Source organism: Syngnathus floridae, chromosome 1 (assembly GCF_059516105.1).
Source record: "Syngnathus floridae isolate MCC-2025c chromosome 1, RoL_Sflo_1.0, whole genome shotgun sequence".
Classification (NCBI taxonomy): Eukaryota; Metazoa; Chordata; class Actinopteri; order Syngnathiformes; family Syngnathidae; genus Syngnathus; species Syngnathus floridae.
Genome location: NC_142413.1, coordinates 22155658 through 22175370, shown reverse-complemented (window position 1 = coordinate 22175370; position 19713 = coordinate 22155658). Strand labels below are relative to the sequence as shown.

Genomic DNA, 19713 nt, shown 5'->3' with positions numbered 1-19713 from the left:
ATTAAAAAAAAAACTATAGAGAAAAAATCAATTCCTATTGGTACGTGAATGTTGATTTGTGAAAATAATGATGTTTTCAATGCCGTCCCTACGCTGCATTCTATATTTAATTCAGAAAGGCCAAAGTCAAGATAACACACTTGATGGAAATTTCAGCTATTTTTAAATTTCACATGGCAGAGAGCATGGAGCCGCCCATTTTTGCAGAAATCACAAGCTTCTTTGCGCACAAGGTCAATCTGATTGAAACGACCTGAGCAATTGAGGGAGATTTGAACGCCTAATATACATGATCAAATAATACTAAACAGAGAAATGCTCCAAAACATCAGTAGAGCATCACGGCAGAACTTGAGAATCCACCGAGTTAATTACCCAGGCTCCTCTGCACGCTTCCTGCCTTAATAACAGATTGTTCCTCTAGCAGGTATAATTAGCCTCCCGTTATAGCCTGGAGTGCAGGCTTACGCCACTCTGTAATTGGCAATCGGCTGTGATATGCCAGTCCGCTCTGTGTGTGTGTGTGTGTGTGTGTGTGTGTGTGTGTGTGTGTGTGTGTGTGTGTGTGTGTGTGTGTGTGTGTGCGTGTGTGTGTGTGTGCCGCGCGCGCGTGCGTGCGTGCGTGTGTGCGTGCGTTTGTGGGTGGGTGTGGGTGTGGCAGTTACAACTCACTGCACTGCAGTCAGACAGATTGCTTGTTGCTAGGCACACTGCAGCATGGTGAACTGCCGGCTGCTGAGTAGGTATGAATTCATTTTCCTCGTGTCTGTTTACGCCCTGGTGACTAATATTTTGCCGGAGCTATCAGTGATGCGCAGCTTGTTTATGGAGAGACTCAGAGAATGCAGCAGTATGACCATGGTGGAAAAATAAATAGCTTCTGAGAAAGTTGACCGCCTGAACAACTTGCTACAAAGTAGCTCCCCTTATTGGTTTAAAAATTAGCGTCCGGCTGAGCTTTTGAACAAAATGCCTACGTGGTCTGAGGTTGCACACTCAACTCTTTACTTTATCTATAGCAATGGTTCTTAACCTGGTTTCGATCAAACCCTAGGGGTTTGGTGAGTCGGCTTCAGGGGTTCGGCAGAGCTGGTATGCTATTCCCCCCCCCGCGGATGGCCGAACACACCTGAATGTCGTGTAAATTCGTGATAAAGCATATCTGAACTGGTCTTGCAAAGGCAACAGCAGAAGTCACACTGATTTGCTGGTATGTCATCCCCCCTAAAAGAGGGGTTCGGTGAATGCGCATACGAAACTGATGGGGTTCGGTACTAACCCCCCCCCCCCCAAAGAGGGGTTCGGTGAATGCGCACATGAAACTGATGGGGTTCGGTACCTCCAAAAAGGTTAAGATCCACTGATCTATAGAGTACTTTAAAACAACCCCAGCTGCCCACCGAATGTTGCACATAAAGAAATATGACATATAACAATGAAGACAGTTACAACTAAAAATGAATAACATAAAAACAATGCCGTCAAAAGCCCAAAAATACAAATGTGTGTTCTAAGGCAAGTTTTGAAGATGGACAGAAGAGGGGCTTGCCGAATATTTAACGCAAGGGCATTCCAATGAGAGGGACTGGCAACAGAACAAGCTCAATCCCACTCTGATACCCCACGTAGTCCTCTGAACAGCCTGTAGCGTCTGATCCGTTGACCTCAGACACTGGGCACATACATAGAGGTTGACCACTTGCTTCATTTTCCTTATCAGTCAAGACAGTACAAAGTACAGAAGAAGTCTGACTCAGTGGGGTCGTAACCAACTGACCTCATTTGAGTGCCCCTTTAACCGTACCTTTCGAATAGTGTTACTTCCAGAATTGGCTGCAGTTGGCTAAATTGCCAGTAAATGTCGCTGCCGCTTTTTGTTCTATCAAGGGTATTGGAAAGAGTGGACATTGGCTTAGCGTTGCCCTAAGCAAGCAGCCTAAAAGGAACATGTTATAGCTTGCTGTTCATACCTATAGTTGTTTTATTTTTTTTATTTTTTATTCAGGCTCTAGTTGTGTACATGTCTAAAATTGAAGTTCCAGCCTATAGCACAAAATGTAGTAGTATTTTGTCAGACACAAGAAATGGACTGGGTCTATGGTCTTTCGAAGCCTGAAAGTGACCTCTGTGAAACACACCCACATGTTCTAATGGAAAGAGTAGCTCAGCCATCACTCCCTTTTTCCTGTGACACAAACTGTTTGCTGTTTGTTTTGTCCTGCATTAGTCATAGGTCAGAGTTCAAGATGTCCCTGTCATGTCAGAGCAGATTACCTGTGTGCTTTTTGAAACATGTTTTTTTTTTTGCTTCATTCCTGGAACTTTGTTGTCAGAGCAAATTACTTGTGTGCTTATTGAAACATGTTTTTTTTGCCTCATTTCTGGAACTTTGTTTCCCGCTTTGCTTTGTATAGAAGGTAAAGGTAAAGACCCAATGATTGTCACACACACATCTGGGTGTGGTGAGATTTGTCTCTGCATTTAACCCATCCCCGAAGGTAGCAGTGAACAGCAGCGGTGCCGCGCCCGGGAAGCTGGATCAACAAAAATACATCTATACCAAAGGCTGTGTGGGGCAGTTTGAAAAGTGGCTGCAGGACAACCTCATTATTGTTGCTGGCACTTTTGTCGGGATCGCACTTTTACAGGTAAATATACTGTAAATGAAATAACCTGAAGGAAACCAGTGGCCATTAGGGTTGTGATTTTATGTTGTCACTGCCACCTTGTGGTGAGATCCCCCTGGTTGAGCAAATCCCCGCAGTTTTTTTTTTTTTTTTTTTAATCTAATATGGCTACCCTAAATTCTCTCATTTCCTGTGTGTCTTCCTCTCCAGATTTTTGGAATCTGCCTCGCTCAAAACCTGGTCAGTGACATCAAAGCTGTAAAAGCCAATTGGTGACCGGGGGAGGTGAACTGAGGAGTCCCTCAGAAGCCCTGCAGGTCTCTGAGGCGGTGCTCCTGTCTGATGTGTAACTACTCTGAGCTAGGTTGCACATCCATGTTGTAAAAACTGTTCCTTTAGTAGGCTGTGGGAAGCTGTCGGAAGGGAAAACTCCCCAAACAAAACCTAGTTTTCCCCTCAACTGGGATGTTACGAAGATCATCAATCACTTTTTTTCAACACCATTTCATCCAACTCCCCACCAACACCACCACCACCTCAAACAAGTGCGTTAATGGCACGATGTTGCACATGGATGCTTGTCAGATGGGGAACTAAAAGCCATTGAAGGGACTACAATGAAGTAAAATGACCCTTTTCTTTCAGTCAAGCATTACTTACATTTAGCTAGGGTCCCGTGGCTCTGTCTTCTCATTGGTGACCCCTGAGCCTCAGGATGGTCATTATTCAGATGTTTCAGGACATTTAAAGCCCAAGTTGAAATTTAAAAAGTGCCATTAATCTCCAGTGATTGTCTGCAACACGCCCGCTATTCCTCAGGGCCTGTCTGAAAGTCGATTGTTTAAAATATGGACAATGGACATACTATATGCAGAGAGAAGTTAACTCTAGAACTGTTAATGTGATAGGGATGGCTGGGTTAGCCGCCATCGATGCTTGGTTTCTTTCACAGCATCCATCAGGCACATGGGATTGTTGATTTGGGGGCCTTTTACCACATTTGTCTTATGCTTAAATTCTATCACCAACAATGTGTTTAGCCTTTATATTCTACTTTCTTGTAGTTACATGTATAGAGATTTAAAAATTGCAGCTTTGTTACTAGACCAAACAGTTGGCAGCAGTTTTGGCTCATTTTTAGCCTCACCACATAAAATTGGTCGCCCACAAGCAAAGGTTTTCAACTTTGTACTTATTCAAAGAGCTGACTTTAGTATTCGCATTTCTATATAGGCAAAATGTGAATTTACCGTCCCTTTCAACTCATTCACTGGCATTGACAACTAAAGACATCCAGGATTCATCTTTTTTGGACTGGCAGTGGATGAGTTAATTTGGAGAAGCACAGTTTACACAAAGAGAATGCACATGGTTGTAACAGGAGATACCATTTGTCATCCACGCAGTTACATCGATTTGTTTGGGATGGTTGAAATAGATTAGGAAACGAGTACGTTACATTTGGACATTGTCGGTATAATATGATTGCTGCTTGAACTAGATTATTAGACAATAGTGCACTTCCAGGCTCTTACTGTCATTTGCCTCATGCTAATGAATCATTCAGACTATTTGTTTCAATTTGCACCTCACCGTTCTATGTCTCTTCTCGTCTTGAGCTGCGTCTTGTCCCCCCGCCTGTCAGGCAGCACATCAAGCCCTTTGGATTGTCATCATGGTGAACTGTTTGTCTCTGCAAGTGATGCAGCGATCTGTCAACATGTTGGTGGGGATGCGCTCTAGTATAAGCCAAAATAATAATAATGAAAAAAAAAAATGAAACATGAGCTGCCTTAATATTCTGGGAACAGCACAGCACAGCTTTTTACCTGTGGAATACGTATCTGGAATTTCAGTCTGTCGCACTGTGTGATCTCAAGCGCTGTGTACATGTCACATGGCGCGCTCGCCTACACGCCCGTGTTTGGTAGCCTGTCATGCTGATGTATTTTTACACGCTCGGGTTGTTTGAACAAGACGCACAGCAAGTTATTTGTTTTCAAACTAAATTCTCACAACCTCTCAGTGCTGATAAATGCTTTTCTGAGCTTTTTAGACGTCATTTGTAGGTAAGCACGGGGAGAAGACAAATTTGCCATCAGAGCCAATGTATCGTTATTTAGAGCATCAAACAAATGTCTGATGTAGTACTTGCATATGCTTTCACTGACTTCCACAGATCTTGAGTTCAATCCAAAGCTGTCGTTGACACTCGATGAAATAAAGCACGAGTCGCTTTGTTCAGAAAGCTCTTGAACTTGCGTAAGCGTTTGCTCAGGGTTTAAAACACCTGGTCTTGTTTTCAGTGTGGTAGGACACTGTGTGTGTGTCTATTAAAAGGGCAATTCCGGGGGAAGTCTTACCTTATTGAATAAGGCAGTTGCATTGGCATACAGGCTAATGAATAATGCCATATTATTGTGTAGCAAAGTTTTCTAAATTCTCTAACGTTTTAAGTGAGTTTTGTCCCCACGCTCCCTTTAAATTCTGGCTTTAAATGCCTTTTATTACAGGAGGATGAAAAAGCTCTTTCTGCTTTGTCCTTGTATTATAATGGCCTTGCATGAACTAGCTTGTTAATTTCCCAGCTTTCCCGGTGGGCATTTAAATCATTCCTATGGAGGAGCCCTATGCAGCCCATGAATGTCAAAGTGGGAAATGGCATGGACCTAGCACACCCTCCTCACGCCACAGGTTAGCTTTATGCAGTGCACAACACAAATGAGGAATGTGAATCTAAAGGTGTTGTCAGTGACTTTTTTTTTCTTGTCTAGATTTAAAACTGAGAAAGAGTTGAACATTCCATTCTGTTGATATTTTGCAAAGAAGCCATTGTCCACCCATAAAGTGTCTTCAGGGAATGAGTTGTGAGAAACATCATCACCATCTTCTGGCACATTTTGACCTTGCCAGAGGTTGACCCGGGGCCACCCTCGGGTCAGCATTATTATCGTTAGCAACAGAAATGCTCTTTTTCACACAGACCTCCCAGGTCTCAACCCTGTGTCCGTAATAAAATGTATATTACCCGGAACACATCTTATGTCTTGCTTTACTTTGGGTGTTGGCTTTATGGGGGGGGGGGGGGACTGTTTGCGAATATGGAAACTGGGACATGGTCTGTTACACTGTATATTGTGTTGAAATGTGCTTCTTTCATATATTAAAGGATTTATATCATAAGACCTACTTTGTCGTTTTTTTAGCACACCCTTGAAGGAACGACTCTGCTTTGTGGTTCACTAGTTCGCTGGTTTTGCACTCTAAATTAACTAACCACACTGTAGGGTATACCTGACCAATCATGATTGGTTACAAGTGTTGGCACCAGATTCTTTTACTCAGCAACTTTACCCATACGCATTTCATTTCTAATATCAAATACAATGGAGCACAATATGTACCGAACCTTTGTCCCCTTAATTGTAATTGGAAAAAAAACAAGTTCCAGGGTCAAATTGTCACCATGAAAACCTTCATCCAAAGGCATTTTATTTGAATATTTTAATTTTTGTCCTAAAGGGTATTGTTGAATTTCACTATCAGAATTGCCTGCACCCTTAATAATATCGCATCACTTACTGTTTTGTTCTTTCAAATGAGAGTTTTTGCTCAACATTTGGATGTAAAAAACACAGAAGTAAGAAAAGTTACATATCTGTGGTAAAACATTCATCTTATAAATCCATACATATACAAAACGGCAATGAGTTACAAAGTATGGATTGTTCAATGATGAGAAAATATCGGGGGAAAGATAATTTGGGGAATCTACACCGATATATCATTTCAAAGTGGACTGCGGCAATCCACCATGAGGAATTTCTACAAAGGTGTGGTGGAGAGCCCCCTGAGTATTGGGAAGGCACTGCAGAGTGTGGTGAATGTTTGAAAAGATGACTTTGCTTTGAAGCCCTACTATGACACTTAACCAATAACCCTAAACCCTAACCCCTTAACCTAACTGCTAACCCCCAACCCTTCTTTGAACCCTAATTTGAAACCCTACTTTGAAACCCTAACCCTAGTTTGAAACCTTAACCCTAATTTCCAACCCTGTTGTGATACCCAAACCTTAGTTTAAAACCCTACTTCAAAATTCTAAACCTAGTTTCAAAAGATGACTTTAGTTTGAAGATCTACAACGACCCTAATCTCTAACCTAATGCCAACCCTAAACCCACCCCCTTACAACCCTAACCCTTACTAATAACCCTTAACCTGAACCCTACTCCCTTACACTAACCCTAAACCCCAACCCCCTCGAACCCTAACCCATAATCCTAACCACTAGCCCCTAACCATAGTTTGAAACCCCAACATGAATTTGAAGCCTTACTCTGAAACCATAACCCTAGTTTGAAACCTTAACCCTTGATTTAAACCCTACTATAAAGCCGAAATGTTAGTTGAAACCCCTACTTTGAAACCCTAACTCAAAAAGATGACTTTAATTTGAAGCCCTACTATGACACTTAACCATCAACCCTAACACTAACCCTAGTTTAAAACCCTACCTTGAGTTTGATGAATGCAACAAAACGGACTGTGGGGAGTCGACCTCCCACCATCACAGACATTCCATCAGCAGGAAACGAAATAGGGCTCAGCATCATCAGGGACTCCACCCAACTCACACACCCTCTCTTTGATCCCCTCCCCTCAGGTAGGAGGCTACAAAGCATCAACTGTAGGACCACCAGGGGCGATCCAATACTGTCTGGAAATTGTTCAACTGCTGAACTCCCAACAGTGATCTGCAGTACTGGTATGTATGCCCCCAGAGCCCAACACTTCATCCCTGCAAAATGAACAGTTTCATTAAATCTTCTAAATGTTTTTCACCTAATGATTAAGCCTTCATAAAAGTGTTAGAATTGATGGGGCCCCGAGATAAAATTATCTTTTTTTCTTCGATTTTTGATTATAAATATCCAGCCTCAGTTATGACCCATGTTTCCCTTGCCTGTGCCTTGCACTCAAATGGGCTGCTTTAGCAAATCTGTTGTTGTCACTAACCCTGCCTTTTTCGGGTTGTGACGCCACTAACTCCGCCCTTACTCCACCCTCATAATTTTGAACCATCCCCCGCCAAAGTTTTAACACAAACAAATGTGCAGATGTGGCAGGAGATCAACACTTTCTTTCTTCTCCCTATACCTGAGCCATAGCAAGGCCTGCAGTTCAACTTTATTAATGCAATGCATATGTCCAAACAACTCAAAAAACATGTATTAGTTTGTAGAAATCATTTAACTGACTGACTGCTTGAGCAATCTGGGACAATATAAATGGGGATTAGCAGGACATCTTTCATTTGCCCCGGGACCGATCTCGACTCCATCTGGAATATAACCCTGATCAAGTAAGTCTATTTTTGGAGTTATTTCCTTCAGTGTGTGTATACTGTGGCTTTCCATGAGCTTTGCAGCTCAGAACCTAGTTGATGTAACATCCATGCTAGCCGGAGAGCCTGTCCAAGTGTGCATGCAAGCAAGCCTCCGTGGAGCGGGGTGCTACCTGACAGCAAAGACTCAACATGAACAGAATGTGAAACAGGTGTAGCAAAAGCATGAATAAAGGTGAAACAGGTGAATCTTGGCCATGGCTACCAAAATCCACTCACAAAATGCCACCTTCCTAGTGGAGCCTGTAATTCTACAAGTGTAGGGCTCCCAGAGGATGCTGATTGTCATTGCTGCAAAGCCCATGCCTAGGCTCCTTTAACAAGCGAGCACACCCTGTAGTGAGAGGTGAAAGTACCTGGCCGAGAGCCAATCATAAAGAGAAGAAAATACAGCAAAAGTTGACGATGAGGAGCGACGTAGCAAGGAGCCTTAAAATCCTTACAAATTATTTGGGGGAATTTATCATTTATTCTTTCATAGATTCATATTTCATCTTGCAGTAAAAACTTCACACTGAGATTATCAATCGTGCCCACAATATCAATAAAAGATAACTGAGTTGATCATTTTTGCCATAATTGTGCAGTTCTACCAGCGATTGTCACTGTCTTTGATCACGATAGGATTTGAAAATATTCTTAGTGTCAACATTTGATATAGCCAATCGGTAGTGTGTTATCGACATAAAACAGTGATCAAAAAAGATTGTTCACTATCAAAAATGTCCTCTGTTGGGAACAATTGGAAGGGCAACGCTTCTCTTGCATTATTGAATTTAACTTATGACGTCTTGAGTTAGCCAACAGAGGGAGACAAATGATGACCCAGGCGCTTTCCAGTCTTAAAGTTAGTAAAGAAAAAAAGTGAGTCGGCAGACTCCAGCAGAATGTGACGTGTGCTTGCCATTGGCGGCCCAAGATCATGCATGAGTCGGCCCCGTCTTTTTGAAAAGTTCCCATCAAAGAAAACAATGACCAATGCATGAAGATGCTATTTGAGACTTAGCCTCAAAAGAAAGTCTGACAGTAGAACAACAAACCATCATCATTTAATATTGATGGTCCTCTGGCCCTAATGTTGTGGGTTCCGTCTTCGGGATTATTCGTAATCTAAAATGCGCCTGATAATTTATAGATTTGATGGCGTACCTGCGAACATAAACCAGGCTATTTTATGGCTGCAAAGACAGCAGCTTCCATTCAGATTGCTCCTGTTTGATTTGATTTGGGCAGACTATCTCTTCGGACATTATCTGTCCATGAAATATGCCTTGGCCTGTTTTGTGTGTGTGTGTGTGTGTGTGTGTATGTGTGTGTGTGTGTGTGTGTGTGCGTGCGCGCGCATGTGCGTGTGTCTGTGGGCGCTCGAGGAAGCATCGAGGGCTGTTCCAAACCACCTAATTTAATAATGTTTATTAGCTGCAGCATGATATCACTGCTACTCCATTTTCTTACCTTTTCAGCATACTAATCAATTTATCTGCCATATATCTTTTGTTTTGTCGCCTGGTGCGCCTGTTGGTGTTTTTGCCTCCCCACTCCCTCCAATAAACCAATCTGACGCCGATCGTTGTCTGTAATCTAATATGCTTAAATTCGGAGCCTTTTATTTATGATTTTTGTTATCAAAAGGCTATGCCCTGTTTATGATTAGATACTGGTAAAATCCAGAGCTGTCTCTTCTTCCTTGTGGGTATTATTTAAGATTGATTTAATCTTTTTACCAGCTCCTCTGTCTTGTGGTTGAATGAGCATGCCGATGATGCTTTAACATTGTCGCACGTATAGATCTCAATCTCCAATACATTTTTATCAAAGATAATGAACGCTTCGGAGGTGATGACGGGAATGGTGCGAATGGAACATTGCAATCGTTCATTGCAAAATATAGGATATCATTGACTGACTTTGACTAATATGTGTAGTGATTAAGCAATCCCCCTTTATTTGTAGTTTTCAGTGCTTTTTCCAACACTCCAAAGGGAGTCAACACGGATTTTAGGGAGGAGGAGGGCAACATACTCGTGTTAAATGTAAATACCACAAGTAATAAAATAATCACTATGCAGTAATATTAACCATGCATTGCTTTACATTTGGACCTGTTTCAGGTTCCCATGCAAAAGAACATTTCCATTGTTGTAAAGACACAATCTCGAACTTCAAGCTCTACACTCTGGGATTAGTTGTGACAAGTAGCCGCGAAAGAATGCAACCACTGACAGATAATGAGAAAAGTCCCAGTGGGCATCCACGAGGAGAAGCTCACTCTAGCCCCAAGATAAGGTCGTTATCAATTTCTTTTACTGATGCACCCGGTTTGGGCACGAGCTGTTAAAGCTGCGTCATCCAACTTGGGAGAACAGACATCACATGACATCACTAAGCTTGTCAGCCTCTTCATGTGCTTTCCACACATGTGCTTTGAGAAAATACCTGTCTTCTTGATCTCTACTGTGTTATTATGTTGCTGTAAAAATGTCCTTTGGGCGGTAGGGCTCATATGTTTGCAAAGTTCAATTGGCTTTTTCATCACATGAGCCTATATACTGTGTGCCGCTCAAGTTGAACACCCCAGGGGTCACACTATTTGGAATTCTGCCTCGTTTTTAGAAAAGCGATGCCTCTGAATTCGACTTTTGTTTTTTCTTTGCTCTATGATTGAAAATCAAGGACTTTTCTCAATAAGTGTTATGTAAAAGAGAACATTAAGAGAAAAATAACATGTATAACGTGGTGAATTCAACGCAATGCCACCCTTGGTCTTAAGTATAAAATAGCAGTATAAAAACTATTGGGTTATATATATATATATATCTGATCTAGTTAATTTTATTGCTAGTTAGAAATTAGATCTTAAAGGTTGAAGGTGCAAAACTGTTAAAGGTGCAAAAAAACAATACATATAGGTGCATATAACCTAAATCAATGAAGGGGCAATTTGAATTATTGAATTTTTCATCATTGCTACTCAGGGGCCACATTGGACCACACACTTCCAAATCAGATGTATAGCAAAAATGCTGTATGAAAAAAATATGTGCATATATGCAAAATGTGTTCTTAATAAAAAATTCAAAAGTCAAAAGTCTGCTTTATTGTCAATTTCTTCACATGCCAAGACACACAAAGAGATCAAAATTACGTTCCCACTATCTCACGGTGACAAGACATAGTTCACAATGTACATACAAGTAAACAACACAAGAAAAATAAAACAAGAAGGCACAATCAATGAATAAATAAGAGTGATGAATAAATAATAAATAAACAAATAACACAATAAATAAGTATAGGATGCTACGCAGAAGGGGGAAGAGAGTTCAGGATCCTAACAGCCTGGAGAATGAAGCTGTTGGTGAGTCTGGTGGTGCGGGAGCGCAGGCTCCTGTACCTCTTCCCAGAGGGCAGAAGATCAAACAAAGAGTGAGCGGGGTGACTCACATCACTCACAATCGTGGTTGCCTTGCAGGCGAGATGGGAGGCGTAAATGCCCTGCGGAGAGGGGAGTGAAGCACCAATGATCTTACCAGCCGTGTTCACTATGCGCTGCAGGGCCTTCATATTGTATTCAGTGTAGCTACCACCCCAGACAGTGATACAACTGGAGAGGACGCTCTCAATGGTGCCACGGTAGAATGTACCGTAATTTCCGGACTATAGGTCGCGTTTTTTTTCATAGTTTGGGTGAGGGGGCGACTTATACTCAGGAGCAACTTATATATGTTTTTTTCACAAATTTTTACTTGATCATTAAGACATCACTTACTTACAAGTATAGTTGACCACTTCCCATGTTATTTTTAGTATAGTTGATCACTTCACATGCTTTTATATCTTTATCTTGAACATATTCAAAACATAAAAAATAGAGAAAACATCAAATAAAGCAATTAACACTTTAAAGCACCATATCCAAGTCCACTGTCTGCTGTATGTACACTTGCTCCATTTTTGCTCCTCTTATATTTATTATTATTATTTATTATTATTTGTTTATTTATCATTTATTCAACACTTATTTATTCATTGTTTGTGCCTTCTTGGTTTTTTTTGTGTTGCTTGTATGCATATGTGTACTATCTCACCAAGGGATAGTGGGAACGTAATTTCAATCTCTTTCTAAGTGACACGGAGGACAAAGAGTTTGAAGCAATTAAGGATTTGGAGTGACATAGAAGGTTTGAAAAACTATTATGGCTTTTACGCACGCCCGGTCCTACTCTATTGAGTCGGGGGCCGGCGCTTGGCCGAGTGGCTGTCCGCGAACGGTGCGTGGGGCTCGGACATGGCCATTACGCACGCCCGGTCCTATGCCATGGAGCTCTCGTGTCTGGAAGTCCACGCCGCCACACGCTTGGAAGTTTGTTTTGTTTAATAAAGAGTCGTTTACCAAACCCACGTCTATCCTTGTACTTTGTTAACGCTACAATATAGTTATATAGTAGATCTGTGGAATAAAGACGAGGCTGACGTCAGAGCGCACGCGCGGCGATGTTGACAAAGGACGAGGAATTTGATCGATGGATTTAATGGATTTAAAGTGCACGGATGGTTTGATAATATTATTGGCTTGTATTATAGTTATTTGAAATATAGTTTATCTATCGTTATATGAGCCTGTGGAATATTTTGAAGTGCAAGCGCCCTCAGCCGCGCGCACCCATTGTTGACAAAGAACGATCGATGAATTTAATGAATTGGAGTGACACCGATGGTTTTATAAACATGTTATTCATGTAATAGTTGTCCTTAATCACTCTATATGTTACGTCAGGCCCGTTCTCAGCTCTTTGTTTGTGTTTGTCACGTTAGCATACCTAGCATTTAGCCTGTTGTTGCTATTTAATGAATTGGAGTGACACCGATGGTTTTATAAACATGTTATTCATGTAATAGTTGTCCTTAATCACTCTACATGTTACGTCAGGCCCGTTCTCAGCTCTTTGTTTGAGTTTGTCACGTTAGCATACCTATCGTTTAGCCTGTTGTTGCTATTTAATGAATTGGAGTGACACCGATGGTTTTATAAACATGTTATTCATGTAATAGTTGTCCTTAATCACCCTATATGTTACGTCAGGCCCGTTCTCAGCTCTTTGTTTGTGTTTGTCACGTTAGCATACCTATCGTTTAGCCTGTTGTTGCTATCGTTTAGCCTGTTGTTGCTCGTTCATGACTGTTTTTGGTGTGGGATTTTGTCAAATAAATTGCCCCCAAAATGCAACTTATACTCCGGAGCGACTTATATATGTTTTTTTTTCACTTTTTGGGGCATTTTATGGCTGGTGCGACTTATACTCCGGAGCGACTTATAGTCCGGAAAATACGGTACTCATGACGGCCCGGAGGAGCACTTGCTCGCCGGAGTTTCCGCAGGTAGTACAGGCGGCGCTGCGCTTTCTTCGCCAGTGATGCGGTGTTGGCGGACCAGGAGAGGTCCTCACTGATGTGCACCCCCAGGAATTTGGTGCTGCTCACCCTCTCCACCACTGCATCGTCTATGGTCAGCGGCAGGTGTTGGGTGTGACCCTTCCGGAAGTCAACAACAATTTCCTTGGTCTTGTTGACGTTCAGCAGGAGGTTGTTGTCCCTGCACCACGTGGTCAGAAGGTCAACCTCCAATCTGTACTGAGTCTCGTCGCCCTTGGTGATGAGACCCACCAGAGTCGTGTCATCAGCAAACTTCACTATGCGGTTGTCGCTGTAGGATGCAGTGCAGTCATGCGTCAGCAGGGTGAAGAGCAGCAGACTGAGCACACAGCCTTGGGGGGGGCATGCTCAGGGTGATGCTGGCGGAGATTTTGTCGCCAACACGTACCACCTGAGGCCTCTGATAGAGGAAGTCCAGTAGTCAGTTGCAGAGGTAGGTACTGAGGCCCAGCTTGTCAAGTTTGCAGATGGGTTTTTGTGGCACAATGGTGTTGGAGGCAGAACTGAAGTCCACAAACAGCAATCTCACATATGAGTCCCTACTCTCCCAGGTGGGAGAGGGCTGAGTGGAGGGCAGAGCAGATGGCATCCTCAGAGGACCGTTTGGTCCGGTACGCAAACTGGAAGGGGTCTATGGTGGGGGGGAGAATGGATCTGATGTGCTCCAAGACAAGCCGCTCAAAGCACTTCATGATGATGGGCGTCAGTGCCACGGGGCGGTAGTCATTGAAGCAGGACGGAGCACGCTTCTTCGGCACAGGTACGATGGTGGCAGCCTTGAAACACGAAGGGACGATGGCCTGCTGCAGGGAAATGTTAAAGATGTCCCTGAACTCGACGAGCTGGGTCTCAGTACCTCCCTCTGCAACTGGCTACTGGACTTCCTCTGTCAGAGGCCTCAGGTGGTGCGTGTTGGCGACAAAATCTCCGCCAGCATCACGCTGAGCACGGGGGCCCCCCAGGGCTGCGTGCTCAGTCCATTGCTCTTCACCCTGCTGAAGCATGACTGCACTGCGACCTACAGCGACAACCGCATAGTGAAGTTTGCTGACGACACGACTCTGGTGGGTCTCATCACGAAGGGCGACGAGACTCGGTACAGGTCGGAAGTTGACCTTCTGACCACGTGGTGCAGGGACAACAACCTCCTGCTGAACGTCAGCAAGACCAAGGAAATCGTTGTTGACTTCCGGAAGGGTCACACAAAACACCTGCCGCTGATCATCGACGGTGCTGTGGTGGAGAGGGTGAGCTGCACCAAGTTCCTGGGGGTGCACATCAGTGAGGACCTCTCCTGGTCCGCAAACACCTCGTCACTGGCAAAGAAAGCTCAGCGCCGCCTATACTTCCTGCGGAAGCTCAGGCGTGTATGTGCTCCTCAGGCAGTCCTGTCTACATTCTTCCGTGGCACCATTGAGAGCGTCCTCACCAGTTGCATCGCTGTCTGGGGTGGTAACTGCACTGAACAGAACTTGAAGGCCCTGCAGCGCATAGTGAATACGGCTGGTAAGATTATTGGTGCTTCGCTCCCCTCCCTGAAGGACATTTACACCTCCCATCTCGCCTGCAAGGCAACCTCGATTGCGAGAGATGTGAGTCACCCGGCTCACTCTTTGTTTGACCTTCTGCGATCTGGGAAGAGGTACAGGAGCCTGCGCTCCCGCACCACCAGACTCGCCAACAGCTTCTTTCTCCAGGCTGTTAGGACCCTGAACTCGCTACCCCCTTCTGCGTAGCATGCGGCACTCTTGCGCTACTTTCTGTAATGTCTGCTGTACGCTCACTTGCTTCTTTTTTTGCTCCTCTTATTTATTTATCTGTTGTGTTATTTATTCATTATTTATTCAGCACGCTGTTGTTATACTTGTTTAGTTGTTTGTCTGTTGTGGGCCATGTCTTGTCACCGTGGGATAGGGGGGAACGAAATTTCGTTTTCTTTGTGTGTCTTTGGCATGTGGAGAAATTGACAATAAAGCTGACTTTGACTTTGACTTTGAAAAAAAAAAAAGACACCCGTCAGCTCCCCTGCGCAGTCCTTCAGCGCTCGACCTGGGATGTTGTCAGGGCCCGCCGCCTTACGGGTGTTGAGAGTGGCAAGCGCCCTCCTCACGCTGTCGGCAGAGAGGCACAGGGGCTGCTCGTGTGGAGAGGGAGTGGTCTTCAGCGGGCAAGTGCTGTTCTGAGCGTCGAAGCGAGCATAGAAGCGGTTAAGATCGTTGAGCAGACGGACGTCGCCCTCACAGCTCTGCGGCGCGGGCTTGTAGTCCGTGATGGTCTGAATACCCTGCCAAAGGCTCCGTGCGTAACTGCTGTTCTTGAAGTGGGCGGTAATCTTGCAAGAGAACGCCCTTTTCGCTTCCTTGATGCCCCGGGACAGGTCGCCCCTCGCTGCCCTCAAGCCAGCCTCATCCCCCGCTCTGAAGGCTTCGTCCCTGGCCCTCAGCAGCCTGAGGACAGCCCCCGTCAGCCATCGCTTCCAGTTAGCCTGAGTGACGATGGACTTCGAGTGAGTCACATCATCAATGCACTTTGTGATGTAAGAGGAAACAGAGTCAATATACTCCTCTATATCTGTCCGATCGTTGCAAGTGGCCGCCCGCTTAAACATGTCCCAGTCAGTAGTGCCAAAGCAGTCTCGAAGCACATCAGAGGCACCCTCAGGCCACACCCGTACCCGCTTGCGAACCGGCCTGGATGCCATCATCCTTTGTCTGTATGCAGGCAAAAGCATAACAGTGAGATGGTCAGAAAGTCCAAGATGGGGGAGGGAGTTCATCTTCTCATAATACAGTACATTTCTCAATGCATGTATGGAAAGGTCCTAACTCAACAACAACAAAAACTCGCCAGCGCAAAGATAAAATAATCTTTATTGGCCCAAATGGGAAATTTGACTTTGATGGTTTTGCCATAATCATTTTGTCCTGATACCAAGACAAAATAATATCTGACTGACTTAACCCATATACTCTGCTCCTAACAGGCCTGATTGGTTGTAGGCCCAATTGGATGAGCCGTCACAATTACATATATGGCAAAACTATGATTGAATCAGTCCAATTTAATCCATGGCAGGAAGGATTATGGCCCGGTGAGAAGACTCTCAGCATCGCTCTCAATCTGCCAGCGATTCAGTGCGAGAGCGCCTTGGGGTTGAGTCGAAGCAGGAACCGAATCCGGACAGGTCGTAATTCACCAAAGTGCCCGTACTTTCCAGACACAATCACAGCACAGCTAATTGTGTGTCAGCCATTTTAGTCCAGTTTTATCTACGCTGCGTATTGCTGTGATGCTTGGAAGGTGTTTGACTGAAGGACCAAAAACATTTTGCATATGTGCACTTTTATTGAAGATGTCACTTTAGTCACAGCCTCTCTTAGGGGGTTGGTTGAATTAGTTCTACAAAATGATGACTGATTCCCACACTGCGTAGAAACCTCAAAGCAACTATACGCTTCTTCGATGAGCTTCAGAAGGATGCACAGTGCGTAATTTCTGTATTTGTAGATATTTTGCTCCCTCGCAGCTTTAATAACTGCTAATTAGATGCCATTTACTTACATTTCTCAATGATGAATTGCATTCTTATCCAAAACTCCCCTCTGTGCAATAAAGTATTCCTTTCAATAACTCTAGTAAAAATAACCCGAATGGAAGGCATTGAATAGCTGCCTTACTACATTGTTCAAATGTCTTGATCATTTGTGATAATGCTGCAATCCAGTCTAATTTACAGGCTAACTTGTATCCAGCTTCTTTCCCTCTTGTCAAATTCAAATTTTTTACCATCGTGTCCCCACTTTATTCTTTATGGTCATTAAAAACACCAAATAACTCAAGCAAACATAAAATGCCTTTATCCACAAACGGAGAAAGCACGGAACTGTGGTGAAGCTTTCCGCTAATGTCTGGCATGCAGAAATTACCGGCAGAATACAGGACAGCATCTAGAGAACTCCATCCAAGCTGCAAACTACTGCTGACCGAAAAGAACATAAGGCTTGGCTTTTTTTTTTTTTTTTTTTTGCAAAATAATCACAAACACATATGAATGATTCCCAGGACTTTTGGGGGGAAATTCTATGGCCTCATGACGTTTGGCGTCAATGTAACACAGAATCAAATTGTGGTAGCGGTGTGATGGTTTGGGGCTGCTTTTCTAATCCAGGACCTGGATGAATTGCTTTGACTGATGGCGCCATGAATTCTACTCTTTACTAGAAAAGGGGAGGGAAGAAGGTTTGGCCATCAGTTTGTGACTTGAAGCATACTTGGGTTCTGCAGCAGGACTACCATCCAAGACATGCTTACAAGTCAACTTCTGAAAGGCTTAAAAAAGGTTTTGGAGTGGCAAAGTCAAAGTCTAGACTTGAATCTGAATGAAATGCTGTTGCGTGACCTTAAAAAAGCCGCTCCATGTTTTTTACTGATTTAAAGCAATTTTGCGAAAAAGGGTTGTCCAAAATGTCTCCACCGAGATATGAAATACTTATTGGCAATTATAGGAACTCTTGATTTCAGCTGCTGCTGAGAGTGGCCCAAACAGTTATTAGGTTTGATAGTACTTCAACACGCAGCACTGTGTAGCTCTTAATTTTTTTTTTCATCCATCCACCACTTAATAAATAAAACCACCATTTGACCGTTTATTTTTACTTGGGTTATTTTGCTACCATTGTCAGTAATGAGGGGAAAAGTTGTCGCTGCCACTGATGCACTTCAGTGTGTTGTACAGCGTGCTCACATTTCCAGGTGATTTAAAGGCAGGCAAGAGATGTGCTACTTTGTCTCACACAACACAGGCCTCAGCTCGTAACGTACGTGCCACACTTCCTTGCCGGCTTCTTAAATCAGTCTTTATGTCTTCCAATGCCGACAAATTAAACTGTAAAAGCTTTTTAAAGGCCCGGAATGGTGTTAATGAACAGGTAATGATCATGTTGCCGGGATATTTATTGATCATGTCTACCGTGAAGGAATCAACTAATGGCGCTGTGACACTGGCTGTAAAAATCCCGACACATGTCGTGCACCAATGAAGTTTATATTGCATCAAATGGGGCTTGTAATGCTCTGATGCGTATAACCCCATCAACCCCGAATATCGTTCATGCTGGCTTGCATAACATTACCAATAATTGAGACGAGCATAAGTCACTCTTTTCATGCTAAAAAAAAAAGAAAAAAAAATACTGTTTGAAGTGATGAGGAAGGAGTGTGTCTACAAAACTCACATCACCAGACACTTCATATGGGAAACAATGCACTTCACTGATGGCTCACTATTTCCTTACAGTGCTTTCTTTTTGTAGTCATTTAATTTAATTGACTGTAATCTGTCTTTTTCATTATGGTCTTCTTTGTTAGGTCTGTCTGTATAAGAACTGTCAGTGGAATACGTGGAAGGAAGGTCATGAGTTAAGAAAGACACTATTAGTTGAATTTGCACAGCAAAAATGCAATGGAAGAATTGACATGAAGTGTCAATAATCCAATGTCTGAAATGTCGGAACAAAATTTCATAAATCACATTTTGGTGAATTTCATAGTTTTTCAAAAATCGACACTTTTGTTCAGTCCTGACGTGTGGGTGTTATTTTTACAAGTTATTGACCACTCTAAAGTGTTGAAAACAAATAGCTGTTTTTCATGATGCAAAGTTTCTTCAACTTCTCCTAAAATGTGATGATTTTGGATATAGGAGGATTCCACCCCATATGTTTGCAAAAAGTGGCCAGATAGATTCCAGCTCACCAAAGACCCCAATGAGAACCACCAAGATAGAAAATGGATGTGAAAATGCAGGTGGAAATATTTGTCAGTGTAAATTGCATGTTTTTTTTAATGGATACATTCTTCCGTAATGCCTCACAGTAGAAAGTGACAAATGAAATCACAAATGATCCTCCGTAGGCTCCCCTAACTCTTGAGTTGAGTCGTCAAATGTTCACTTTGCTTCCATCCCCATCTATGTCTAATAAGAGCGCTTGCATGAGATGTCAAAACAGCTCTTGTCTCTGCTCCATTTATAGTCCATGCACAAGTATGACTGTGACATATATAGCTCATTATATAGACTTTTCCACCTGCCAAAGCGTTTTACATCACTTTTCGTTACTCTCTGATCATCATTTCAGCTGAAAATTATTGCTTTGAAATAAGCGACGGAGTAGAACGTGAGTCGAGTAGGATATGTTCAAATCACCTCACAAAACAAAACAGCTGCTCCACTGGGAATTTGACTGC

The 19713-nt window shown here is 43.2% G+C and overlaps 1 protein-coding gene and 1 long non-coding RNA gene across 4 annotated transcripts in view; both read left to right on the top strand.

Moving 5' to 3' along the window:
- tspan17 (tetraspanin 17) overlaps positions 1–19713 on the top strand; it is a 73637-nt gene that overhangs the window by 11634 nt on the left and 42290 nt on the right. The window contains exons 7-9 of one of the 3 annotated variants that reach the window (XR_015860816.1): positions 2503–2648; positions 2838–5321; positions 5402–5661. The exons of 1 other annotated variant lie outside the window; for it this stretch is intronic. Coding sequence is in view for 1 of the 2 variants with exons in the window: in XM_088386903.1 (XP_088243029.1) it covers positions 2503–2648; positions 2838–2903 (212 nt within the window). In the remaining variant the exon portion in view is untranslated. Of the gene's footprint in view, positions 1–2502; positions 2649–2837; positions 5662–19713 lie in introns of those variants that run through there. One more of the 3 variants, XM_088386903.1, reaches the window with a different exon arrangement.
- Positions 6869–19713, top strand: part of LOC148404613 (uncharacterized) — a 37423-nt gene continuing 24578 nt past the window's right edge. Inside the window, exon 1 of the long non-coding RNA XR_015860833.1 lies at positions 6869–7992. This is a non-coding gene — a long non-coding RNA (uncharacterized LOC148404613). The remainder of the gene's footprint in view (positions 7993–19713) is intronic.